The 27717-nt window shown below is 48.9% G+C and overlaps 1 protein-coding gene across 4 annotated transcripts in view; it reads left to right on the top strand.

The window, feature by feature from the left end:
* Positions 1-706: 706 nt before the first annotated feature.
* The window catches only part of FLNB (filamin B), a gene marked incomplete at both ends in the record, with an annotated part of 168218 nt that continues 141207 nt past the window's right edge, over positions 707-27717 (top strand). For all 4 annotated transcript variants that reach the window (XM_080715995.1, XM_080715994.1, XM_080715993.1 and 1 more), the window contains one exon: positions 707-998. In XM_080715995.1, coding sequence (XP_080572121.1) covers positions 707-998 — 292 coding nt within the window. The remainder of the gene's footprint in view (positions 999-27717) is intronic.

Here is a 27717-nt window from a genome sequence, read left to right as displayed (position 1 = left end):
GATTACAAGCGTGCGCCACCACGCCCGGCTCTTTCTTTCTTTTACCATTGCTTCAAGCATGCACCATCAATGTCTGTTTCTTTCTTTCTTTCTTTCTTTCTTTCTTTCTTTCTTTCTTTCTTTCTTTCTTTCTTTCTTCTTTTCTTTCCTTTCTTTCTTTCTCCTTTTTTTTTTTTTTTTACCATTACTTACAGGTTAAGAGAGCCTGGCACATAGGTGGGCTCAACAAAACCCTATTGAACCTACAGGCGGATAATGAATCCTCTCCCTGCCCGTGCCCCTCCTCACGTCGCGGTCCCTGCCCTTTCTGTCCAGCCCCCTGTCTCCGTAACTGCCCTCACTCTGGGCTAGCAAGCGGCTAGGTCGCAGGACATCCTGCCAGAGTGCCGGGATTCCTGAGGCCCGGGACGCAGTGCCCGCTTCAGGCGGCAGGGGGCGAGCGTGGCCCGGGCGCGCGCTCCCCGGGGCGGGGCCGGGGCGGGGCGGGGGCGGGGCCTCCGGCGGAGCGGCTCAGTGCGCAGGCGCAGGGCCAGGCGCCTCGCGCGCCCAGAGGCGGGTGACCGCAGAGCAGCTCCGGCCGCGGCCAGGGTAGCAGCGAGTTCGAGCCCCGCTCACGCTCCGCTTCCGTTCTCGCTGCCCCGGCCCCTGGGCCTGCCGACGCCCGTCCCCGGCTGCTCTTGCGCCTTGCGCTCTCCCCGCCGCCAGGATGCCGGTGACCGAGAAGGACCTGGCGGAGGACGCGCCGTGGAAGAAGATCCAGCAGAACACGTTCACGCGCTGGTGCAACGAGCACCTCAAGTGCGTGAACAAGCGCATCGGGAACCTGCAGACCGACCTGAGCGACGGGCTGCGGCTCATCGCGCTGCTCGAGGTGCTCAGCCAGAAGCGCATGTACCGCAAGTACCACCAGCGGCCCACCTTCCGCCAGATGCAGCTGGAGAACGTGTCGGTGGCGCTCGAGTTCCTGGAGCGCGAGAGCATCAAGCTGGTGTCCATCGGTGAGTGGCCGCGGGCCCTCGCGGTGCCGGCCCGGCGCGATGCTCCGGCCCGGGGCGCGTGCGGTCACAGGTGGGGGCCGGGGTCCCCCAGGTCGGGGCGCTCCTGGCCGCGATGGGCGCTGGCTCGCGGGCGGGCGGGGTCCTGGGCAGGGACCGCTCTCTGCGCCTAGGTGGAGACCTGGCCTTGCCGCCCGCCCCGCCCCGCCCGAGTGGGTGGGGGCCGGAGCGCGGGGGTGTGTCCTCCTCGCTGGGCAGGCTGAGATCATTTGAGACCCTGGTGGTCCTCGTAACCGCTCTGTGGCGCCGGCTGCGTGTCCCCGGCCTTTAGGTTATCCCAGCCCCTGTACCCCCCAGGAGCTGAGGTGCCTTTAGGCCTGTTTCACAGATAAGGGGGGCCACGGTCGCACGAGTAGGGGCCAGTTGAGAATTGAGGGAAGTGGGTGAGAATTCGCGGCCTGTCCCTCTCTCCTCCCCCATCGGGATCTTCCCGAGAGAGGGGAGGGTGTGGCGTCTGGGTTCCCCTCCTGCTGACCTGGGGAACGGGAGACTGAGGGCGAGGTCTCTTACACGGGGTGGGGGGGGGTGGCTGGGGCCTTCCCTGAGGGCCACAGGGCCACCCAGGAGGTGGACTGCCACTGTAGGGGCGGGGGTTTTAGTGTGTACCCGCGTATTAGGTGCGTATGTAGAAAATGTGTGCACACATAGCACGTGTGTGGTGCGTGTGTGTACACAGAGTGAGTTTGTGTGTACGCGGCATGCGTGTGCAGGGTGTGTGGGTGTGCAGACCCTGTGTGTACACCTGTGTTGTATATGTGTGTCTTACCAGGGAGGGAGTGGTCTGGGGGTCTCTTCCATTGTAGAACTTGAGTGACCGAGAGAAAGGGAGGTGGGTGTGGCTGCTGGGACTTTCTCCCGTGGAGAAGGGGTTCCCTCTGGCTGAGCCTCCTCCGCCCTGCCCTGCCCGCCTCCCCCACACCTGTCCTGCCAGGTAGGGCTGCTTCCTGCTTCCTGGGCCCAGCCAGCTGCCACTACCCTGCCGCCCTCTAGCAGCACCCCTCCAGAGGGTGCAGAGGGAAGCTGCCTGGGGTGCTGCTGTCTTCCTGGGCGGAGGGCTTCCTGTATAGGGGAAGGAGAACCTCCATTTCTCCTGGAGTTTTTCATTTTCAGAAACCAGCCTTTCTCCTCTGAGGAATCTCAAGGCCTGGCTGAGCTCCATTTAGATCCATTCTTTTTTACTTTAAAAAAAAGTTTATTTATTTAATTAACGGAACAAAGAAACTTAAAGTAAACCAGGAGTACCCAAACATGACATAAAATTAAAAAAAAAAAAAGAAAGAAACCACAGCACCAGAAAATCCTGGGCTGCTTAATTTACCAACTGTTTACACAGACAGTGCTGCTTTCAGCATGGCCGAACGTGAAGCTCCGAGCTCCTGAGTCTCCTAGACTCACTAGTCCCTTCCGTTTTTCTACCTGATCCTCATGGTTTTCATTCCTGAGCCGGCGCAGGCCTTAGGCTTCCTTCCCCCGACATTCCAGGGACTGCTCTGCTCCCCTTCCTCTGAGGGGCCTGGGGGTTCTTAGCTTCTTTAGGTAGAACTCTTCCCACCCTGAGTTAGATACTTTTTTTTTTTTTTTTTGAGGTACTGGGGATTGAACCCAGGGACATTCTACCTCTGAGCTACACCCCCAGCCCTGTTTTTTATTCTTTATTTTGAAACAGGGTCTCACTGAGTCGCAAAGGGCCTCACTAAGTAGCTGAGGATGTCGGAGAGCCGCCATCCTCCTGACTCAGCCTCCCAAATGCTGAGATTACAAGCGTGCGCCACCACGCCCGGCTTATGTTTCCTTTTTAATTATTTCTCAGACCTTATTCCCCAAAGTGGCATTCCTGGGTCAAAGGGTGTGACCACGTTTACGACTCTTGCCTAGTTATTCTCCAGAAAGATCTCACAGCAAACAGGTTTTCCAGCCTCTAGAAACCAGAAGCCAAGTGTCAGGACCGCTGTGGGGGTGAAACAGAAGGCCTTTTTCCCCCTGCCCCTGGGGGTGTTAGGGGTAGTGGCCCTCCCAAAGGAAGAGGCATCTCCAGCCTAGACTTGTTCACTTATCCACTGCTTGTGTGGAGAAGGATACTTGCTCCTCCTGGGGACACTCACTTCGTGTTAAGTGTGTTCTATCAACCACCTACATTGAACGCTCATGGTAATCATTGACTGTAAGCAGTTGTTATTATTATTTTTTTTGTGTGGTACTGGGGTGGAACCCAGGGGCTTTCTACCTCCGGGCTATACTCCCAGCCCTATTTTATACTTTATTTGGAAACAGGGTCTCACTAAGTTGCTGAGAGCCTCACTAAGTAGCTGAGGCTGGCTTCAAACCTGTGCGATCCTCTGATCTCAGCCTCCCAAGAGCTGGGATTACAAGTGTGCGCCATACACGCCTGGCTGTAAGCAGTTATTGATCCTGAGTTGCTGGGAGGGAAGGGACCTGGCCCTGTCCTGCCTACCACATGTTAGGTACTTAGAAAATGGTTGCTAAGTCCAATGCAGTGTTGGATGCCTATAATCATAGTATAAAGGAGACTGAGACAGGAGGATGGCAGGTGTGAGGCCAGCTGGCTGTAACTTAGTGAGACCCTGTTTCAAAATTAAAATAGGGCTGGGGTATGTGGCAAACAACTGGGCATGGTGGAACATGTCTGTAATCCTTGTACTTGAGAGGCTAAGACAGGTGAGGATCACACCTTTGAGGCCAGCTTCAGCAACTTAGCAAGACTCTGTTTCAAAGTAAACTCTAAAAAGGACTGTGGGTGTAGCTTGAAGGTAGAGTGCCCCTGGGTTTCATCCCCAGTACCCAAACCAAACCAAGACAAAGATGGCAGATAGGAGTGAAATAACCCGAGGTGATCCAGCTGGCAAGTTAACAGTGACTGGAACCCGCGTCTTCCAAGCTACTGAATTTGAGCTCGTAACTGACTTTTCAGTGTCAGAGATTAGTAAAATACAGCCCTCTCGCCCCATCAGAGGGCCCCCGGGATACTGGGTTTTTGCAGGTCTGGAGTATAGTGGTGGCTGCTGGTTACCTACACTTTGAGCCTTTAGCCTTGGACAAAACAGGGATGTCCAAGACCTTGGCTAGTGACAGGATGGACTGTGCTGTGATGAGGGTCCCAGTAGGTACCTAGCCAGCGTCCCTCTCTGTGTTGAGGCTGAATCCGTTAAGCCGTGGCTCTTCTTTCTTCTTGTTTGTTGAGGTTTCCTGCTACCCAGCAGATCATGTTCTACTCCATAATCAGGGAAGAAAGTAGTATTGAATGAATACGGGGCTTTGTGTACTTTGGCTAATTCCCAGCCATATACGTTGTGGGAATGATAGGAATCATGTGGGAATGATTGGAATCATGTCCATGCGCCCACCTGTGAGACAGGAGATGGCCACACAGCTGCCAGACGACTGTTCTGTTCTGCCCAGGGCTCACGGAAAGGCATCCCTGGCCATTGACTCACGCTTGTGGTTTAGCGGAAGGTGGGCCCGCCCTCGGCACTAGCCCAGGGTTGAACATTTCCTCTAGCTTCTTGTTATATCCCGGGTAGCTCATAGTGAGTCCTCAGCATATTTTGTTCTAGTTGTTTGCCAGGAGCTGGCAGTTTTATTTACTTGTTTTTCCAAAAACCTGATATTGGACAGCCTAGCAACTTGGAGAGAAAGGATCCTTCCAGCCCAGAAAAGACAATTGAGGCTGCCTAGAAGTTTGGGGAGTGTGTTGTGGTTTGGACCTTTCGAGAAAGGAATTCTTTCCTTTACAGAGGGTGCGTGTGGCCTGACCCTAATGTTTACCTAATTACCTGCACCAGGCCAATGCAGGAGCTGGCTGTGGTCATTGGCCAGTCACCAGGGTGGTGTCTCTCTTCCATCCTATCACCCTGTCCTGCCACCATCACCAAGCTAATGTACCAATAATCCTAAATTCTGCTCTTTCCTAAACTGTCTCTGGGGCATTGTAGTCTCCTTCCAGAGAGTACTTTTTTTGTGGTCCTGGGGATGGAACCCAGGGTCTTTCTACCTCCAGGCTACACTCTATACTTTATTTGGAAACAGGGTCTCACTAAGTTGCTGAGAGCCTCACTAAGTAGCTGAGGCTGGCTTTGAACCTGTGCGATCCTCCTGTCTCAGCCTCCTAAGGGCTGGGATTACAAGTGTGCATCACCATGTCAGCCTCAGAGAGTACTTTATTTTTTTAATTTTTTAATTTTTTTTGGTGATATTGGGGATGGAACCCAGGGGCCTTCTACCTCCGGGCTACACTCCCAGACCTATTTTACATTTTTATTTGGAAACAGGGTCTTTTAAGCCAGCGAAGCTGGCCCAATCCTCCTGTCTCTGCCTCCCAAGTGTGTGTGTGGGGGGTTGGGAGGTTACAAGCGTGTGCCACCACTGCAGGCTCAGAGAGTACTTTAAAAGTAGCAAAGTAAGAAGACTTGTCAGAATTAACAAATTCTGGGCCATTTGCAACAAGGTAGCACAGTAGCATGAAATTTATCTTATATAGAGTTAAGACCAAAGTGTCTTAGTTCAAATCCCACTTGCTACTAAGTAGCTATTAAGAAATTGTGCTTTAGCTGCTTGTGTCTCACACCTGTAATCCTAGTCCTTGGGAGGCGGAGACTGGAGGATTACAGGTTCGAGGCCAGTCTCAACAACTTAGCCAAACCCTGTTTCAAAATAAAAAATGAAAAATAAGAAATAAAAGGCTGGAGGTATAGCTTGGAGGCACAATCTCCCCGAGTTCAATCCTCAGTACCAAAAGGAAACGTCTGTGCCTTGGTTTTCTTATCACTTAAAATAGTAACTACCTCCTTAAAAGGTTGTTACAAAGATTAAACAAAGAAGCATAGTGGCGCATGCTTGCAATCCCAGTATTTGGGAGGCTGAGACAGGAGGATAACGGTTTGAGGACAGCCTCAGCTACTTAGTGAAGCCCTTTGCAACTCAGTGAGATCTTGTTTCAAAATAAAAAATAAACTAATAGGGCTGGGGGTGTAACTTGGAGGTAGAATGCCCCTGGGTTCCATCCCCAGTACCCCCCCACACACACACACAAAGATTAAACAAGTTAATATTTTAAGAGTGCTTAGAACAGTTCAGGGTACAGAGTAAGTGCCATGTGAGTGCTTGTTAACTAACTTAGGTACCTCCTGATAATGCCCTCCATAGTCAGGCAGGGGGTGTGCACACTGGAGAGGCACTCAGAGTCAGCCCCGCTCCGGGGAGACCAGCTTAGGTGGACTTGCTGAAGTCGAGTTATGAACTGCCTGGAGGGTGTCCCCTGGAAGGCGCTGACCCCTGCTCTGTTATGGCTGCCTCTGGGCCCATTCACACCAGCTTTGTTTCTGAGCTGGACGGGAGCTCCAGGCGGCTGGTCATTCCAACCTCCCACCCCGTTCAGGAATCTCTGGGCCAAATCACTTCCAGATGGTGCTTGGGCCTCTGCGGAGCTCCTCCAACAACGGCAGAGCCAGCTGCCAGTCAGCAGCCACCCTCGTTCTTGGAGAGCCTGTGGAAGGAGGGCTTGATTCGGAGCCAGGTTCTTTCTCCCAGCGCTCCCTCCCACCCACGAGTCCCGGTTCTGCCCTGCGATGCTGCTGAACGGAGCGGGCCGGCTTTAGTTTCGCGTGGCCGCCTTGCTAGTTGGGGCTGTGGATGCGTTGAGGCCCTGCCTCTGGCGGCTCCGTGGCCAGGGGTCCCATCCTCCTCCTCTCTATACATAGTCTCTAGGCCAGTACACATGGGGCTCTGCGAGATAGATACAGCCTGGTGATTCAGGACCTGAAGCTAGATTGCCTGGATTCTCATCTCCCAAATAGCTGTACAACTCTGTTCTGTTGCCTTGATCTTTCTGAGATTCTGGGTTTCCATCTCTAAAAGGGAAAGAGTAAGCCAGGTGTGGTGACGCACACTTGTAATCCCCACGCTTGGGAGGCAGAGGCAAAAGGATCGTGCAGGTTCGAAGCCAGTCGCGCTGGCTTAAGAGACCATTTCAAAATTAAAAATATATATATATATATAAAAATAGATCTGGGGAGTGTAGCCCGGAGGTAGAAGGCTTTTCAGGAATCCCGGTACCACCAAAAAAAAAAAAAAAAAAAAAAAAAGAGAGAGAGAGAGAGAGAGAGAGAGAGAGAGAAGAGTAACAGTTCCTCTCTTAGGTGCTGAGAACAATATATATATATATATATATATATATATATATATATATATATATATATATATATATGCTTACTAAGCCGGGTGTGGTGGTGCACGCTTGTAATCCCTGCGCTCGGGAGGCTGAGACAGGAGGATTGCGGAGGTTCGAAGTTAGCCTCACTGGCTTAAGAGACCCTGTTTCCAAATAAAAAATAGGTCTGGGAGTGTAGCCCAGAGGTAGAAGTCCCCTGGGTTCCATCCCAGTACCAAAAATACACACACACACACACACACACACACACACACACACACACACACGTATATGTATATGCTCAGCAATTTAGACCCTGTTTCCAGTAAAATATAAAATAGGATAGGGCTGGGGGTGTGGCTGAGGGGGCCTTTTTAGCTGAGACCTAAAGTTGGCTTGAATTAGGCTACAAACAGCCAGCCAGGTGAGCCCAGGGGAAGAGCAAATCAGGGTTGTAGTAGCTGAGTCAGGGGCAGTGGACAGGTCAGCAGGACTGCTCATAACAGCCTTCTGAGGCAGAAGGCTGCCAACCGGTGTCCTCCTTGAGCAAGTTAGGGTAGGATGGGTGAACCCGGCTGAAGTGATGGGTCATCTAAGCTGGTCTCAGCAGCGAGTCTGTTGTTCCTGTCAGTGGAAAGCTGAATGTGGTCCTTTCTCATATGTGCACACGCATAAGCTACAACCTACACCACTGCCACTCTGTATATTAAGGGTCAGTGAGGCTTAGTTTTTCTTTTCCTCCTCCTTCATCCTTGTACGATAGGGATTGAACCAGGGGCATTCTACCTCTGAGCTCTACTCCCACCCTTTTATTTGTTTGTTTATTTATTTTGAAACAGGGTCTCACTAGATTGCTGAGACTGGCTTGAACCTGCAATCCTCCTGTTTTAGCCTCCCAAGTACTGGGATTGCAGGCCTGTGCCACCACGCCCAGCAGATTGGTATTTTCTCCTCCCCTTCCCTCTCTTTTTCTTTCACTTTTTTTTTTTTTTGATATAGGAGATTAAATCCAGGCGGCTGAGCTATACCCTCAGCCCTTTTTATTTTGAAACAGGGTCTTGTTAAATTGCAGAGGCTGAGCTGAGTGTGATGGCACACACTTGTAGTCTTAGTACTTAGAAAGCTGAGACAGGAGGATTGCAGGTTCATGGTCAACCTCCATAATTTAGTTGGACCCTATTTCAAAATAAAATAATAAAATAGGGCTGGGGATATAGTTCAGAGGTAGAACACCCCAGGGTTCCATTGCCAGTACTGCAGAAAAACATAAGGAAATATATAAGACAAAAAATAAAACCACAGAGGCTGGCTTCAAATCTATGATCCTCCTGCCTCAGTCTCCCAAGTACTGAGATTACAGGCATGTGTTGCCAGGTCTGGCCTTTCAGTTTCTTTTTGGTAAGAAATCTAAATATAAAATTTGGTGCCCTGGCTATAGTAGATTATCTTGTGTGCCCTTAGGGTTCTTGTGATGGCCCTCCCTCCCTTTCCTCCCTCCCTCCCTTCCTTCCCTCCCTCCCTCCCTCCTTCCCTCCCTCCCTGCCTCCCTCCCTCCCTCCCTCCCTCCCTCCCTTCCCTCCCTCCCTTCCCTCCCTCCCTGCCTCCCTCCCTCCCTCCCTCCCTCCCTCCCTTTCCTCCCTCCCTCCCTCCCTCCCTTCCTTCTGTAGTGCTTGGGATCAACCCTAGGGCCTGTGTATTCTGGGGAAGCACTCTACCCCTGCGCCGTACCCTCAGCCCCTCACCTCTTCTTTCTTCTTTTTTCCCCTTACTATTATTCTACATTTAATTTTCATCATTGATAATCCTAAGGTGTTGGGTCTGTAGTTATAACCAGTTTACCCAATATATTCGAATAAGCCCAATGGAACGAGCCTTTTCAAACTAAATGGGTGCTATTTCCTGCCTTTGTATGCTTACAATTGCCTTTCATCACACTCTATTAGCCATCTGACATTACTATTGTAAATCTAGTTATTCATTAAATGTGCTCAGTGGCCAAGAAATGGGCTCAGGTTGTCATATAATAACAGTACTGCTGGGCATGGTGGTACACCCCTGTAATCCCAGCGCTTGGGAGGCTGAGACAGGAGGATCGCACAGGTTCGAAGCCAGCCTCAGCTACTTAGTGAGGCTCTCAGCAACTTAGTGAAACCCTGTTTTCAAATAAAGTATAAAATAGGTCTGGGAGTGTAGTCTGGAGGTAGAAAAGCCCCTGGGTTCCACCCCTAGTATCATCAAAAAATAAAAGATAAAAAATAAAATAAAATGAAATTAAAAATCAGGCTGAGGGTGTAGCTCAGAGATAGACTACCCCGGGCTCAATCCCGGTACCCTGGTACCCTGCTCCTGTGCCGTCCTGTTCAGGGGCTTCAGATTGTTTTGGATTTCTTAGCTCTCATCTCATTTTTCATGAAAACTGAGTCCATGTTCGGGGGGGGGGGTGCTGCTAGGGAAAGACAGCTAGAGGCCAGATGGTTCTCCTTGGGACTCACCCAGGGACGGCAGGTGAGAGCGCTGCCCAGGTACCAAGACGCAACCGTGGGGTTTGTGCCAGTTTTTTTTGTTTTGTTTTGTTTTTGGGGTACTGGGCATTGAACTCAGGGATTTTCTACTTCTGAGCTATACCCGCACCCTTTTTCTTTTTTTTTTTTAAATTTGAAACAGTGTCTTGCTGAATTGCTGATGCTGGTCCTGAGCCCATGATACTCCTGTCTCAGCCTCCCAAGTACTGGGATTACAGGCCTGCGCCACCATGCCCAGCACTCTATTTTAATCATGCCCGCTTAGTATCATTAATGTATTGAGCTATATATGAAGCTACTGTGTTATTGTTTGCCGCCGCCGCCTCCTGTCCTCCTCCTCCTCCTCCTCCTCCTCCTCCTCCTCCTCCTCCTCCTCTTCTTCTGTACTGGGGATGGAACCCAGAGGCATTCTACCTCTGAGCTGCACCCTCAGCCCTATTTCTCATTCTTTTTTTTTTCTTGGTGGTACTGGGGTTCCTGGAAACCCTTCTACCTCCGGGTTACACTCCCAGATCTGTTTTTATATTTTTAATTGGAAACAGGGTCTCTTAAGCCAGCGAGACTGGCTTCGAACCTGCACGATCCTCCTGTCTCTGCCTCCCAAGTGTGGAGATTACAACAAGCACGCGCCACCACGCCCGGCCATTCTTTATTTTAAAACAGGATTGAACCTCAGCCTCGATCCGATCCTCCAGTCTCAGCCTCCCAAATGCTGGGATTTCAGGCCTGCGCCACCACGCCCAGCTTGCCCCAGCCCTTTTATTTTTCATTTTAAAGTTGGGTCTTGTTAAGTTGCCCAGCCTGTTCACGAACCTATCCTCTTGAGAACTGGTATTCCAAGTGTGCTCCATCACACCCGGCTTAGCAAGAAGCCTTTTCTGGGCTTTTCTCGAGTCTTTTCCTGCCTTGTCTGGCTCCCAGGGCAGCGGTGTCACTGCGGTGTGGGCAGTAGCAATCAGCTAAAGGTCCCTGTGAGGTGTGGGGGGGCGGGGCTTGCTGCGTGAGGACCGGGAGCCCCGTGTGAGGAGGGAGGGGGCCCTAGAATTCTTGACTGCCATCCTGCATCCTGGAGGGGAGCGCACTGCATACCACAGGGCAGGTGTGTGGGGGTTGTTGTCGAGAGCCCGCTCCACCAGGAGATCCTTGGTGACCATGGACATTGGCCCAGCTGTGCTCCGTCAGAAGTGACCGCACCCACATCCCTTCCTCCTGCCACCTTTAAACATTAACCGGTGGGAAGGCGTGCTGGTGAGCCCAGGGTGCCTTTCTCCCAGGCTTGGCACGGCCTTGATCAGTCTGGCAGCCTCAAGCAGCGCCGTGTGCAGCCTGCTGGCACTCCGAGCAAGTGGCCTTATGGTCTTCAGGCGGCTCTGTGAGCAGATCTCTTGCTGAGCACCGCCGTGGGAGGGAGGCAGAGCCTGCCAGATCCCCAGGGCTTCTGCCTCCTGAGGCCGGGCCATTCAGCGCTCAGCCTCCCCAGCAGTTCAGGGCTGGCTTGTTGAAAGGTCTGGGCGTTGACACAACACTCCTGTTCTCCCTCTCTGAAGGCTCTTTATGCTGGCATGAATTCCTTTTCTCATGGAGATCTGAAAGCCCTTTTGACTAAATGGGTCACCTTTCAGGGTATTTTCATAAGGCCGGTCAGCTTTTGCCATGCCAGACAACTTTTCTGGAATTTCCTTTCAGATAGAAAGGCAACCAATGAGGTTGGAATTATTTGGAACACAGGGTGGAATTTTGGCACTGGCACCATCTAGGGAAACGGGTGGGGATTTGCGGCAGGGACTGTGTCAGTGTGAAGACTCAAGAGAGGTCGGCAGCAGGCAGCTTTGCTACTACAGACAGAAGTGGTGTTCCTCTGTGGCTGCCTGAGCCGCAGGCCCCCCTGGAGGCTGGGCTGGGAAGGCTTTCAGTGGCTCCTATCAGTTTCCTCCATCTCGCCTGTGACCCCAAGAGAACAGTCCAGTTCTTATCATGCTGGTCCTTCACTTCTCCTGTGAATCACCCTGACTTCCCCGCGCCTCCCTGGAAGCCACTTATCAGATTCCAGGGAAGCTAAAACGAGCTGGCATCTACAGCCAGTCTGGCACTGCTGGGGTGGGACTTCTTGCCCAAGAACAAATCACTGGTCCCTTGGTGCTCAAGTGGCCAGGGGCAAGGAGGAGTGGGCAAGCTCGGGGGACCCCGGGGGCAGAGAGACCCTAAAAGGCCTCTGTGTGACCTGGCAGTTCTGGTAATTGAGCAGAGGGCTGGGTTCTATTTCTCAGAAGAGACAGAGGTGCACGCTGGAGGATCAGGGACGCGCTGCTGGTGGGTCGGGGGTCTTGGGCCGGGCTTCTGGCCCTCGGAGTGGAGGAGCCTTGCGCTCTGGGCTGGAAAGCGCCGGCGTGGTGGCATTCCTCATCCACCGAAGGCGGCCAGCTGGCACCTGGGAGCCTTTTACAGGAAGGCATCCAGGCTCACATTACACTTCCTGCGGGCCTGCCCCTCTTAGTCAGACTCTCCCTGTGTCCTTTGTGCTGGGCGCTCTTGTTCACTCTTGGTTTGGAGGCTGAGGCTAGGCCTCCTCAGCACTGTCTGGCAGCTGACTTGGTTCTGTAACCTCCTTATCATTCTCATTCTCTCTCTCTCTCTCTCTCTCTCTCTCTCTCTCTCTCTCTCTCTCTCTCTCCAGGGGCTGGGGCTGCTTCTCCTGTTCACCTCTGTGGCTCTGAACTTGGCATTTTGCAGGAATTTAATAAGTAATTTATTAAGCCGGACACAATGGCACACACCTGTAATCCCAGTACTTGGAGGCCAAGACAGGACGATCGCAAGTTCATGGCCAGCCTCAGAAACATCTGAGACCCTGTTTCAAAATAAAAAATAAACAAGGCCTGGGGATGCAGCTCAGAGGTATAATGCCCCTGGGTTCAATCTCTAGCATTACACACAAAAGCAAAAACAAAACAAATACAAACCCCCCACCAAACTTATTATATAGTCTCCAGAATAAAAATTCTGGTACACAACGCCAGGCGTGGTGGCGCACGCTTGTAATCCCCGTGCTTGGGAGGCTGAGACAGGAGGATCACACAGGTTTGAAGCCAGCTCAGCTACTTAGTGAGGTTCTCAGCAACTTAGTGAGACCCTGTTTACAAATAAAATATAAAAAGTAGGCCTGGGAGTATAGCCCAAAGGTAGAAGGCCCCTGGAAATCAGCCCCAGCACCACCACCACCACAAAAACAACCAAAATAAAATAAAAAAAATTCGGATACACCAACCTCTTTGAGTGTGTCTGTTTAGAAATGCAGATTAGTGGTCTGCTGCAGCCAGTGGGATGATTTTATGAACAGCTGGGTCTGATGTTCCAGTAGAATACCTGGTCTTTGGAACTGTGATGCTCCATGTACAGAACTCGGCATTTGCTTGGCCTCGTGGTGCACACCCTTTGGAGGCCTAGAGTGGAGGATAGCAAGTTCGAAGCTAACCTGGGCAACTTAGTGAGTGAGGCCTGACTTAAAAAATAAAAAGGTCTGGGGTGTGGCTCAGTGGTAGAGGGCCCGGCATCCCTGGATTCCATCCTCACAAGGCAGAACAAATAACTCAGCACTTCTTATTCATCCTCTGAACATTTCTGACTTACTTCAACTGTTTTGAAGCTCAGAAAATGAACTTACTAGGAAGCCACTGAGAATCACAATAATATAGTGATAATTTGATTAGAAATAGTGCATATATTGAGCTGGGTATGATAGCACATACCTATAATCCTGGTACTTGGGAGGCTGAGATAGGAGGGTTGCGGGTTCAAGGCCAGCTGCAGCAATTTACTGAGGCCCTCAGCAACTTAGTGAGACCCTACTTCAAAACAAATAATAAAATAGAGCGGGGATATAGCTCAGAGGTAGAACATCTCTGGGTTCAATCCCAGTACCACCACCACCACTACCAAAAGAAATAGTGCATGTATACTGAGATACTGAGGACATAGTGAATATTAGAAGTGTTTTTAAACACTTCTCAATAATAGCTAAAAGAAACCTCACTGTAGTGCTGAGATGTAACTATTATGATCCCTGTTAACAGATGAGGAAACGGAGGCATGCCCAGGTTGGCCAGTGAGTATGTGCTGGCTACTATTCAAACCTTCTTCTGAAGGGGCATTTTACCTCTGAGCTATACCCCCAGCCCTGTTTTATTTTTTTATTTTGAAGCAGGGTTCGCACTAAGTTGTAAGTTGCTGAAGCTGGCCTTTACCTTTCTGTCCTCCTGTCTCAGCTTCCCAAGTACTGGGGTTCCAATTACACCGTGCCTAGATCTTCTGAAGGTTTTAATCCTCCTGTCCTACTGCTTTTCCTAAACAAAGGCATCAGCTCAATATTTTGTATTAATTTATTTATTTTTGTGGTACTGGAGATTGGACCTAGGGTGTTCTACCTCTGAGCTACACCCCCAGCCCTATTTTATTTTATCTTATTTTTTTTTTGTGGTACCGAGGATTGAATCCAGGGGCATTCTACTTCCAAGCTGCATTTCCAGTCCTTTTTTTTTTTTTTAAATTCAGAAACAGGATCTCACTAAGTTTTAGAGGACCTCACTTATGTAACTGAGGCTGGCTGCAAACCTGTCTCCCAAGTACTGGTGAAACGGGTTTCTTCTGAGCCCTCAAGATGAAACGGGGGCTTCTTGAGAGGAAACCCGGTGTTTCATCAAAGATGAAACAGAGTTTCATGAGAAGAAACTCAGCATTTCCTTGCAGAATTCTTGTCTACAGTGAGTTAAGAATGACACCCGCAGACCTCAGGAAGGGGAGTAAAAGGTTTATTGGAAGCAGCAGGGAATGGGGGAGGGTGGCTGAACACCCCAAAAGGGCTGGAACTCTGGGTCCAGCAGCTGCCTTCAGGACAATACTTGAGAGTAGCCCAAGCCGAATTGCCTTCAGGTGCAGGCTGCTTTCTTCCAGAGTCCACGTGATCTGCCAAAAGGGAATAGAGAAAAGTGGCCAAACACCCCAAAGGGGCGGTCGGAACTCCGGGGTCCAGTAGCTGCCTTCAGGGTCACTACCCGAGTGTTGCCCGAGCCAAGTGCCCATCAGTTGCAAACTACTTTCTCCCAGAGTCCACGCGATCTGCCAGAAAAGAGGTGCAGGTCACCCTAGGGGCCTGGTGAGCCTAGATGTCCAGCAGAGGCCTTCAGGTCACTACTCGAGAGTCGCCCGAGCCAGGTGCCCTCAGATGCACTCTGCCTTCTCTCAGGGCCAACACGACCTGAGAGAAAGAGAGAGAGAGAGAGAGAGAGAGAGAGAGAGAGAGAGAGAGAGAGAGAGAACAGCTCCCCAAAAGGGGAGGGGGTCCCGAGAGGGAAAGCCCCCTTGCTGATCCCTAAAGGTCATTGTCCACCGCTTGCAAGACCGCTTTTGGTTAGGGTTTCTACCGAGGCTTTTTCCCTATCTGCCTATTTCCTTTCTACCTCCTCACTGGGATTACAAGTGTGCACTACCATGCTTGGTGTTTTTTATTTTTAAATTTTGAAATAGGAGCCGGGCGGCGTGGTGGTGCACGCTTGTAATCCAGCTTTCGGGAGGCTGAGACAGGAGGATTGTGGTTAGTGGACAGCATCAGCTACTTAGTGAGGCCCTCTGCAATTTAGTGAGACTCTGTTTCAAAATAAAATACAAAATAGGGAAGGGGTGTAGCTTGGAGGTCGAATGCCCCTGAGTTCCAAACCCAGACCCACACACACACAAAATTTTTTTGAAAACAGGGTCTTGCTAAGTTGCTGAGGCTGGCTTCAAACCCATGATCCTCTTGTCTCAGCCTCCCGAGTGCCGGGATTAAAAGCATGCACCATTGCACCTGACTACTCAGCATGTTTTTGAAATTCACTTCCAGTGCATCTTTTATTTATTAAATGTATTTGTAGCGCTTAACTTTGCAAAAAAAAAAATTAAAGAACATAGGAAAGCTTATCAAGAAGAGTGTCTAACTGTGACAGATTTCAGTGAATCTTTTTCTTTCAGGAAATTTTACTTTGATTTACAGTTTTACTTTCAGAAAGTTGTTTTTAGCCCGGCGTGGTGGCGCACGCTTGTAATCCCAGCATTCGGGAGGCTGAGACCAGAGGATTGCAGTTCACAGATAGCCCCAGCTACTTAGTGAGGCCCTCTGCAACTCAGTGAGACCCGGTTTCAAAATAAAAATTAAAAAATAGGGCAGGGGATGTAGCTTGGAGTTGTCAAATGTCCCTGGGTTCCATCCCCAGACACACACACACACAAAAAAAAAAAAAAAAAGGAAAGTTTTTTTTCCTTGCGGTTATTGGGAATGGAACCCAGGGATATTCGGCCTCCAAGCTACACCGCCAGCCCTATTTTTTTTTTTTTTTGGTGGTACTGGGGTTCCTGGAAGCCCTCCTTCCTCCGGGCTACACTCCCAGACCTATTTTATATTTTTGAAACAGGGTCTCTTACGCCAGCACGGCTGGCTTCGAACCTGCGCGATCCTCCTGTCTCCGCCTCCCAAGCGCGGGGATTACAAGCGTGCGCCACCACGCCCGGCCTATTTTTTTTTTATTATTAACTTTGAAACAGGGTCTCACTGAGTTGCAAAGGACCTCACTGAGTAGGTGAGGTGAACCATGGTCCTTCTCTCTCAACATGGGATTACAAGAGTGCGGCACCACAACCAGCATTTTCAGAAAGTTTTGATCGGAATGGGGAAGGGGGGGGATTCATTTTCTCAGGAAAAAGAGACTGTGGATTGGAAACATCTTGTGAAATCGTTTCGGTAATGCTGATGGTTGTAATGAGACTCACTCCTGTGTTTCTGCTGAGTGTTGGTTACCATTAAAATTGGAGGTCTTACTGGGTTTCATTATGGTTTGGAAATCTCCCTTGGTCCAGAAATATGTTTTGGTCAACCATGGAGCCAGGGTGTTGCAGCCACTTTCTGTGTCTTAAGTTTTTAGGACTACTTTTATTGGGAATGCCAGGGCCTGTTAATAACAGTTATTATGTTGATAACTACTGTGACCTTGTCTCTTGGTGAGCCCAGTAGAAACTCATTTAGTTTTTGATTGTGTAGCTCCTCCCACAGCTTAAACATGTTCCAAAAGTGACCCTCACAGGATGTAGTTAGGCAGCTGGGCTCACCCTTTCCTGCCTGGGAATTTTTAGAAGTCTGAACATTATTTGCAGCCCTGTGGTCCTCCTGGAGTTGGTCATTTGGAGGTACCATTGTCCCATTAGCCCCAGGACACAGGCCTGTGCAACCACCCCATCTCATCCTTGCTTGAGGCAAAGGAGACTTCTGGGTAACGGAAAGTACTTTTTTTTTTTTTTTTTGGTGGTACTGGGGGTGGAACCCAGAGACTTTCTGCCTCCGGGCTATACTCCCAGACCTTTTTTATATTTTATTTGGAAACAGGGTCTCACTAAGTTGCTTAGAGCCTCACTAAGTAGCTGAGGCTGGCTTCGAGCCTGTGTGATCCTCCTGTCTCAGCCTCCCAAGTGCGGGGATTATAAGCGTGCGCCACCACGCCCGGCAATACTTCTGAATACAGATGGAGTCTCTTCCTGGATGCTTAGGAGTGTGGGTCAGATAGATTCTGCCACTTTCTAGCTGGGAGACTTTGGGCAGTTGTCTCTCTTCCTGGTGTTGTCAGGGCTACAACCTCCAATACTGGGCACTTGGCCTCGGCCTTGAGGATTGCAAGTTACTCATGGAGCCCCGTGTGCTGATGCATGCCTGTAATCCTAGTACTTGGGAGGCTGAGACTGGAGGATAGAGAATTGAGGTCAGCCTCAGCAATTTAATGAGTTCTTCAGCAACTTAGTGAAATTTTCAGGAACTTAGCGAGACCCTGTTTCAAAAAAAAAAGGTTGGTAGTGTAGTTTAGAGGTAGAATGTCCCTGGCAGGCTTCAGTCCCCTGCACACACGCACAGGTGCACCCACATCCACACGCACACCCACACCCACACACACAGTTGATAGTCATCCTCCCTTCTGGAACCCTCTCTCCATTGACCCTGGGCTTTCCCTGTCTGGAGGAAGAAGTGACCTAATTAGTTATCTAGGTAGGGGAGAGGTAAAGGTAGAAATATGTCCAAAAATTGGTCAGAGATGCCTCATACTTAAAAATATTATTTTCAGAAGAAGTCATCTGAGTTTTTATAATTCTCCTCCTCCTCTTTCTCTTTTGTGGTACAGAGCCATATGTAATTTTTATTTTGAAATAGGGTCTTACTAGGTTGATGAGAGTCTTACTACTTGCTAAAGCTATTCTTGACCTGCAATTCTCCTGTCTCAGCCTCCCAAGTATGAGGATTATAGGCGTGCACCATCATGCCCAGCTGAACTTTTGTAATTATAATAGTTTGACTAACTATTGGGTAAAGATCAGGGGTCAGTGGCATTTTCTGGTCCTCTGGGCAACCTTGCCTTATGGGTAGAAAACAGATGCAACATTTTATTTTATTTTTTTTAACTGGGAATTTAACCCAGTGGTATTCTACCTCAGAACTGTACCCTGAGCCTGATTTTATATTTTATTTTGAAACAGGATCTCATTAAGTGCTGAGGGCCTCCCTGATTTGCTGAGGTTGGCCTTGAATCTGTGATCCTCACGCCTCAGCCTTCCAAGTACTGGGATTTCAGGCATGTGCCACCATGCCTGGCTTAGGGATTATTATTATTTTTTTGGTACTGAATTTTGAACCCAGAGGCATTCTGTATTTTACTTGGAAACAGGGTCTCACTGGGTTGTGGGGCTGGCTTTGAACCTATGTTTCTCCTGTCTTAGCCTCCCAAGTATTGGGATTACAAGCCTGGGCCACCATGCCTGGCTCTGGATTTTGATTTAAATAGTTCCTTTGTTCTCTCCCCATTTTATTCTTTATTGTTTTGTCTCACTATTTGCGGTGCTGCTAGTTGAACCCACCCTTTCTTTAATCCTTCCCTTTTGTTTCTTGGAATGTCTTCCCTCCCCTTTCCTGTTTTTGCCTCTTTTGGACCACCCCTACAGAAGACCTTGTGGAGGCCTGGACCCTGGGTGTGCTGTGCACCTCCTGGTCCTGAGTGTTTGTCCTAGGTGCAGCCTGGCCTCTGCCCCTTTGCAGCTGGCTGAGTCCGGGAAGCTGCCCCCGCCCCCCTCTGCAGAAGGCGACCGTGACCCGGAATGCTCTGGTGGTGGTGGGTGAGCCCCCAGCTTCTCAGGAGGGAGGCCAAAGAAGCGGATCACTTGAGCCCTGTGAGTTTGAGACATAGAAAGACCTTGTCCCAAACCCAAACCCAAACCAGTGCCCCAAAAGAGCTACCCCCTTACAGAGTTCTGAGGTAAAGAGTCGGGCGCTGTACCTGGCTCACAGTCAGTGCTCAGGAAGTGAACTCTGCTGCTGCGGGTTGCTGCTGGGAGTCCCCAGGCCTCCCATTTACCTTTGGAAAGTTAAGCCTTTGTGCTAATTCTTTTCAGGGTTTGGGATGAAGAGGGAGGAGCTGGAGAGGGGGTGTGGGCAGGCCGGCGGCACCAGGGACCAGCTGTGCCTTCTGCCTTGTGCTTTGATCTGGAGCAAAGGGAGGGACCTTTGCAGGCTGCGCCCATCCAGCAGCCTGGCTCAGCCCTGCCCAGGCCTTGGGCACTGCTTGCTCTCCCTTCTCATTCTTCTCATCCTGTGCCTTGGACATCTGGATCCTCTGCTTTGCTGGGGCTGCCGCACCACCTGCCAGGATCTTTGCTACCCTGGGTGCGGCCCTAACTCCAGCACTTTCCAACCTCTGGTCTTGGAGCTGGGTGACAACAATATTTTTTATAGTAGTCCTTGGGAACTGCCCTGTACATCCAGGTTGCTGGGACAGGGTAGTCAGAGGAGGCTGTGGCTCCTGAGGCCAGATGGATGTGGGGGTGGAGACGCAGCTTTTCCAGTTCTGTTGAGGCGTTGGATTGGTGCTGCCCTGCCAGGCTGTAGAGATCTGTCAGAGTCTCACATAAACCACATGTAGCCCCCACTTGCCGCTTGAACACAAGCTGCCTGCTGATTCCATATTTCTTTTTTTCTTCTTTCTTTTCTTGGTACTGGAAATTGAACTCGGGGACATTTTTCCTCTGAGCTATACCCACAGCCCTATTTTTTATTGTTTTTATTCCAGTACTGGGGATGGAACCCAGGGGCATTTTACCTCCGAGCTATACCCCAAGCCCTATTTTTTATTCTTTATTTTGAAATAGGGTTTAATTGAGTTGCCAAGGGTCTCATTAAGTAGCTGAGGCTGTCCATGAACCGCCATCCTCCTATCTCAGCCTCCCAAATGCTGGGATGACAAGCATGCACCACCATACCCAGCTTTATTCTTAATTTCTTTTTCTTTCCTTTTCTTGTTTTGCGGGTCTGGGGATGGAACCCAGGGGCTTTCGACCTCCGAGCTATACCCCCTGTCCTATTTATTTTGAAACAGGGTCTTACTGAGTTGCAAAGGGCTTCACTAAGTAGCTGAGGCTGTCCATGAATCGCGATTCTTCTGTCTCAGTCTCTCAAATGCTGGGATGATAAGTGTGTGCCACCACACTCAACTCTATTCTTTATTTTTGAAACAGAGTCTCACTAAATTGTGGAGGCGGGCCTCGAACCTGCAATCCTGATGTCTCAGCCTCCTAAGTACTGGGATTACAGTGTGTGCCACCACACCGGACGACTCTGATTCCATATTTCTTGCTTTTTTTGTGTGTGGTGGTACTGGGGTTCCTGGAAGCCCTTCTACCTCCAGGCTACACTCCCAGACCTATTTTATATTTTTGAAACAGGGTCTCTTAAACCAGCATGGCTGGCTACAAACCTGCGCGATCCTCCTGTCTCCACCTCCCAAGCGCGGGGATTACAAGCGTGCGCCACCACGCCCGGCTTTCTGATTCCATATTTCTAATACTGTGGCTTTTCAGGGCATCTCTGCTGCAGACAGGGAGCACCCAACACCTTTCCAAAAGGTAGAGTTGGTGAAAGTTTTAAATGAGTGAGTGACTAACGCACATCTTTGGTTTAACAATGGGAAGAAATTAGTCAGCTCAGGTGCTTTTTCCATGGCACTGGGCAAAATGTAGACACTTGCACAATAGCTTTTATTTCTCTGGGTATTCAAGGCAACTCTCAGGTGTTATCAATTAGATCAGCAGGTGTTAACCCACTATCCTGCAGACCAGTTGCTGGCCCTCGGAAAAGTCCAGGGCATGCTGGATTTGGCAAGATGGAGGGTCTCAAGCTGCACACCTGGAATCCCAGTGATTTTGGAGGCGGAGGTAGGAGCATGGCATGTTCCAGGCCAACCTGAGCAACTTAGTGAGACCTTGTCAAAAAATTAGAAGAAAAAGGAAGAAAGAAAGAAAGAAAGAAAGAAAGAAAGAAGAAAGAAAGAAAAGGGCTGGGCTCAGCTACTTAGTGAGGCCCTTTGCAACTCAGCGAGACCTTGTTCCAAAATAATAAAATATAGAGCTGGAGGTAGAGCATGGGGGTAGAATGCCCCTGGGTTTCAGCCCCAGTACCGAGGGGAAAAAAAAAGAAAAAGAAAAGGGCTGGGGGTGTAACTTGGTGTAAAGTACCCCTGGGTTCAGTCTCCAGCACACATGCAAAAAGAGATCACAGGTCTCAGGCAATAGCAGGACTCTCGTTTCCACTCTTATTTCTAGCACCACTAGGACTCTGGCCTCAAATCTGCAGCCCTCCTCTCTCAGCCTTCCATGGACTGGGGCTACAGGCGTGCATCCCTGGGCCTGGCTTGAACCCTTTCTCTACCTGTAAAACGGGGGAACCGGACAGGTCTGTGTTTCCCAAACTTCGATTATTTGTAAAGGAACCACCCTTCCTATTTTGCTATAGGTGTCACTGTAGCTGTCTCTATGTTAGTTTGCACTCAATATTAATTTCCCCTGTAGTTGACTCACTTTTACAGCAGATGTATTTGAAAAGGAGACTTCGCCTCACTATCCTAATGGAAAAGCAGCGTCACTGAGTAAATGGAAGGTAACCATAAATAAACCCAAACAGTGCCATCGGGTCCCCGCCAGCCTTGCCTGGTCTCAGCATGAAGCTTCCTGTCTTAGGTTAAAAAGGGAAACCAGCAAGTGATGGAGAAGTGTTAAAGGTAACGTTCTCCCTGACCACCTCAGAGGGACTGAGAAAGGATTGGCGTTGGAAAGGGAATCACATCTCTGTGATGCAGTGACCCAGAGTGTCACCACTAGCTCGGAGTAGCAGTATACCTGGTGTGCCTTATTCATGGTTTGGCTTTCTATGGTGGTTTTAGTAATTTGCAGTCCACTGCAGTCTGGAAATACTAAGTGGAGCCGGGTGTGGTGGCGCACACTTGTAATCCTGTTACTTGGGAGGCTGGAGGAGGATTGCAGGTTCAAAGGCAGCCTCAGCAGCTTAGCGAGACCCCGTTTCAAAATAAAAAATATAATAGGGTCGGGGGTGTAACTCAAGAGGTAGAAAGCCCCTGGGGTTCAACCTTCAGGACAACACACACACACACACACACACACACACACACACACACACACACTGGAAAAGCCTAGAAATAAACAGTCCATAAGTTTAGATAGTGCACAGTTCTGAGCAGCGTGGTGAGATGTTCCACCTGCTCCATCCTTCCCAGAGCAGGAGCCAGCCCTCTCTAGCGGAATCACAGCGCTTGTGTTTGGGTAACTCTTATTTTGCCTAATGATGGCCCCAAGCACAAGAGCATCCATGCTGGCAATTCACATATGCCAAAGATAGCCAAAAAGGGCTTCCTTTAAGTGAAAAGGTGAAAGTTCTTGGGTTGATAAGGCAAGACAAAAACTTGTATGCTGAGCGTGCTAAGATCTAAAGCGAGAGCAAATTTATTCCTGAAGAAGGAAAAAGAAATTTGCTAGTTTTACACGAAGCACCTTGAACGACAAAAATTACAGCTGCTGTGCATGATAACTGCTTAGATAAGACGGAAAGGCATTAAATTACAGGGCTCAGTACTACTTGTGGTTTTTAGGCATCCACTGGGGGGGGGCATGAATGGATCCCCATGGAGAAGGAGGGACTACTGTCTAGACACTTTGAATATTTGCGCAACCTTTAACATGTGCCAGGGCATTGAGGGGCCAGGAGGATAGAGAGGAGCTTTGGGACTTTGCTGCTGACCTCAGGTTGCTAGTGGTGGAGAGAGGCAGTCTTCGGAGTAGAATGAATGGAAATGAAGGGCAGGGCAGGCCACAGAGGTTTATGTAATGGGCCTAGAGATAACTATCCTTGTCCCCTAAATGCTGATTTGAGTTTTGGGTTCTTGGAGTCTGTGTTCATTGTAACTAGATAAGATAAAACAAGATGCCCTGATACATTCTCTGCAAACCCATTTCCATCCCCATCCTCAGATTAGCATGTTTTGTAGTTTCTGCAAAGCAAGGTACACACCGGGAATGCACTTCTGAAATGCTTCATGCTCTTAATCTCTAGGAATGGATGGCATTTTTTGAGGTATTGGGATATGAGGCTGAGCGATTTTCTGTCCATTTGGTAGATTGGGGCACTATTTACTCTTGGGAGTTTCTAGTAGGGAAGTCCTGGTTAAGAGTGAGGATCTGCCTCTAATATGCCCAAACTAGAAAACACAAAGGATACCAGTAGGACCCCAGATATTAGAGGGGAAATACTAGCTAAGTTTTAATGGAAAGATAGGAGAGGAGAAAGGCCGATCTTGATTAATGAGGGTCTACACCTGAACATGTGTAAAATTATGAATAAGACATGGTTAACCTGGACAACCATTGGTGGGGGGGGGAGAGAAAACAGGGGCGGGGGGGGGAGAGGGCACCAAATATAGTGTAAATGTATACTACTTATGTTCAATAAAAAATTGTTAAAAAAAAAAAAAAGAATGAGGATCTGAGCCAGGCATGGTGGCGCATGCTTGTAATCCTAGCATACGGGAGGCTGAGATTGGAGGATCATGGTTTGAAGACAGCCTCAGCTACTTAGTGCGGATCTTTGCAACTCAATGAGACCCTGTTTCAAAATGAAGAATAAAAAAAGCCGGGTGACGCTAGTAATCCCAGCGCTTGGGAGGCGGAGACAGGAGGATCGTGCAGGTTCGAAGCCAGCCTTGCTGGTTTAAGAGACCCTATTTCCAAATAAAATATAAAATAGGTCTTTGAGTGTAGCCCGGAGGTAGAAGGGTTCCATCCCTAGCACCACCATTAAAAAAAGAAATAGAGCTGGGAGTATATAGCTCAGAGGTAGAAGGCCCCTGAGTTCCATTCCCAGTATTGTCCCCCCCCCAAAAAAAAAAAACGAGGATCTGGAGCTGGGTAATCCTAGTACTTGGTAGACTGAGACAAGAGGATCACATGTTCTAGGCGAGCCTCAGCAACTTAGCAAGACCGTCAGCAATTTGGTGAGATCCTGTTTCCAAATAAAAAATAAAATAGGGCTGGGCATGTAGGTTGGAAGTAGCGCCACCACACACACACACACACACACACACACACACACACACACACACACGGAGAAGGAGAGCCAGGCAGCTCTGGGGTTGAGTCTGGGATTTGCTGTGGGACCTAGGGTTGAGTTCCATGATTTCTCTGGAGCTCAATGCTCTCATCTGTAAACAGGGGATAATCATAGTCTCTACCTGCAAGAGTGGGTGTGTGTGCAGGTTTAATGACCTACATTTGGCGAAGTACTTCTATATGGGAGCTAGACAGGAAGCGCTCATAGGTAACTCCACAGGTCTCTCATTGAAAGGGTCAGGTGTAAAGCTGGGTGTGGTGGTGCACACTAGTAATCCCAGCATTTTGGAGGCTGAGACAAGATGATTGCGATTTGAGGGCAGCCTCAGCTACTACTTGGTGAGGCCTTTGTAACTCTGTGAGACCTTGTTTCAAAATAAAGAATAAGAAAAAAAAATAGGGCTGGGGTTGTAGCTCAGAGGTAGAATGTCTCTGGGTTCCATCCCCAGTACTGCAAAAACAAAACAAAACAAAAAAAGAGTCAGGTGTAGACAATTCTACTGGTAGTGTGTGAGGCAAAGGGGATGTCAGAGTTGGGGTTGGTTAGATCATGCAGCCTGGCATGAGAATATTCTTTTTTTTTTTTTTTTTTTTTTGCAGCACTAGAGATGGAATCAGGGGCATTCTATCTCTGAGCTACACCCCCAGTCCTATTTTTTATTCTTTATTTTGAAACAGATCTCACTGAGTTGCAAAGGGCCTCACTAAGTAGCTGAGGATGGCCGTGAACCCAGATCCTCCTGTCTCAGCCTCCCACAGGCTGGGATTACAAGCCTGCGCCACCACATCCAGCTTCTGGCATGTGGAGTTTGGGTTGAATCGGGGTGAAATGGATAGCAAGAGGAGCCTTCGAGGGAGATGAGGCAATTAGAACTCTTTAAGCTGCATGCAACTGATGAAAAACTGGCTCATGGAGAAGGAAGTTGCCTGGTTTATGCCAGCAAGCCCCAGAGCGTGGGTTATAAGTTTCGGGAGTCCAGGCTCACTGATGTCACCTAGGACTCTGGTCCTTCAGGCCTCTGCTCTGTTGTTTTATTAATCCTTAATCTGGTTCTTTGGTGGTTTTTCAGTTGCAGAGAGTTGCTGGGAGGTTAAGAGATTGTTCCTGGGAGAACCCTCCTGGAAGACAAACCCTCCTGGAGGCAAAACTCGTCTTATATCTCATTGGCCCAAGTTGAATCACAGAGCTGTTTTTGAACCAATACCTGACCGGCATGGGAAATGGATTACCCTCTGACCAATGAGACCTTCCCTAGAACTGGGGGTGGAGTCACTCTATTGGGCCCAATGATAGTTTTGGGAGGAGTGTATCCAGTCTCTTATAAGGGGTCTTGGAGGTAGGGCAGAAGGGGCTGGAGGCTGATGGATTGTTTTAGAAAGTGTTTGAAAAGTGGGATTCACATGCTTACATGCTTGAGGACTCACATGCTTACATACATGAGACAGGTGAGAGGAAAGTCTTATTTATTCTGGAGTCTTCCTCCATTGCTGTACCTCCCCCATCCTTGGTTTATAATATGCAGGGGATGCACCCACATCTTCTCTTATCCCTGGATCCCTGCTAGGACTCCCATTTCCCACAAGACCTCTTCTTCCATGTTGATTAATCAGGAATCCTGTTATGTCAATTGTATATTGTATATAATTTTTGTGGCTCTTATCTTTTCCTGGCTGGAAGTAATTTTTCAATTTAAAAGTGTGTGTATGTGTGTGTGTGTGTGTGTGTGTGTGTGAGAGTGTGTGTGAGTGTGTGTGTGTGTGTGTGTTTTCTGGGTGTGGGGCTTACGTCTATAATACCAGTACTTGAGAGGCTGAGACAGGAGGATCACAGGTTCAAGGACAGCCTCAGCAAGTAGTGAGACTCTCATCAATCTAGTAAGTTCCTCTTTCAGAAAAAAAAAATAGCAGGGCATGGTGGTGCATGTGCTTGGGAGGCTGACAGGAGGATCACACAGGTTCAAAGCCAGCATCAGCTACTTAGTGAGGCTCTCAGCAACTTAGTAAGACCCTGTTTTCAAATAAAGTATAAAATAGGTCTGGAGTATAGCCCAGAGGTAGAAAGCCCCCGGGTTCCACCCCCCAGCACCACCAAAAAAAAAAAAAAAAAAAAGTAGGGCACTGGGCATGGTGGCGCCTGCTTGTAATCCCAGCATTCCAGAGGCTGAGACAGGAGGATCACGGTTCACCGACAGCTTCAGCTACTTAGTGAGGCCCTTTGCAACTCAGTGAGATCCTGTTTCAAAATAAAGAATTAAAATAGGGCTGGTGGTATAGGTAGAAGGTAGAATGTCCCTGGGTTCCAGTCCCAGTACCAGAAAAAAAAAAAAAAAATATGGCTGGGTTTAGCTCATAGATAGAGTTCCCTGGGTTGAATCTCTAAACACACACACACACACACACACACACACACACACACACACACACACACTTTTTCCCTATAAAAATGAGAATATTGATGGTGAGAGAAAAAGTTGCCTATATTCTTATTGCCTAAAGAAAACAAAGAAATTATAAATAATCCCCTCCAATTTGGTGTGTGTGTGTGTGTGTGTGTGTGAACTGGGAATGGAACCCAGGGCTCTACTTTAAAAAATTTATATTTATTTATTTATTTATTTATTATTTATTTATTGTGGTACTGGGGATGGAACCCAGGGGCATTCTACTTCTGAGCTACATCCCTAGTCCTATTATTTATTCTTTATTTATGTGAAAACATGATCTCACTGAGTTGCAAAGGGCCTCAGTAAGCAGCTGAGGCTGCCCTTGAACCATGATCCTCCTGTCTCAGCCTCCCAAATGCTGGGATTACAAGAGTGGACCACCACGCCTGGTTTAAGACAGGATTTTTAAATGATGCCCCAGTCATTTTATTTTATTTTTTTCCAATCATTTTACAATAAATTGCATCATTGAAATGAAATACAGAGCAATAAAAATAAATGAACTAGAACTGTGCTTAATTTGGGTTTTCCTAAGAGCAGGGCTGGCACAGGGACCTCTATCAAGTGTTAGAGGTATTTTATTTTGAGAGGTGACCTTAAGAAGCAGAAGGGCAGGAGGAGTGAGAGAGGCAGAGAAGTAGGAAAAACCAATATAAGCATGAACAACCACAGTATGTGTATATACACATAGGGCAGGGTGGGTGCGGGGGGCAACCTGGGAGGCTGAGACAGGTGGATCGCAAATTTGCAGCCAGCCTCAGCTACTTAGTGAGGCCCTCTGCAGCTTAGTGAGACCCTGTTTCAAAATGAAGAATAAAAAAAAAAAAAATAGGGCTGGAGATATATCTCAGAGGAGGAATAGCCCTAGGTTTAATCCCTAGTACTGCAAAAAAAAAAAAAAATTATATTGGCTGAGCCAGATGTGGTGACACACCTGTGCTTGGGAGACTGAGACAGGAGGATTGCCAGGTCAAGGCCAGTTTCCGCAGCTTAGGCCCTCAGTAACCTGCTGAGACTGTTTCAGA

Source organism: Muscardinus avellanarius (assembly GCF_963383645.1).
Source record: "Muscardinus avellanarius genome assembly, chromosome: 18".
Lineage (NCBI taxonomy): Eukaryota > Metazoa > Chordata > Mammalia > Rodentia > Gliridae > Muscardinus > Muscardinus avellanarius.
This window is presented reverse-complemented; position numbering and strand designations above follow the sequence as displayed.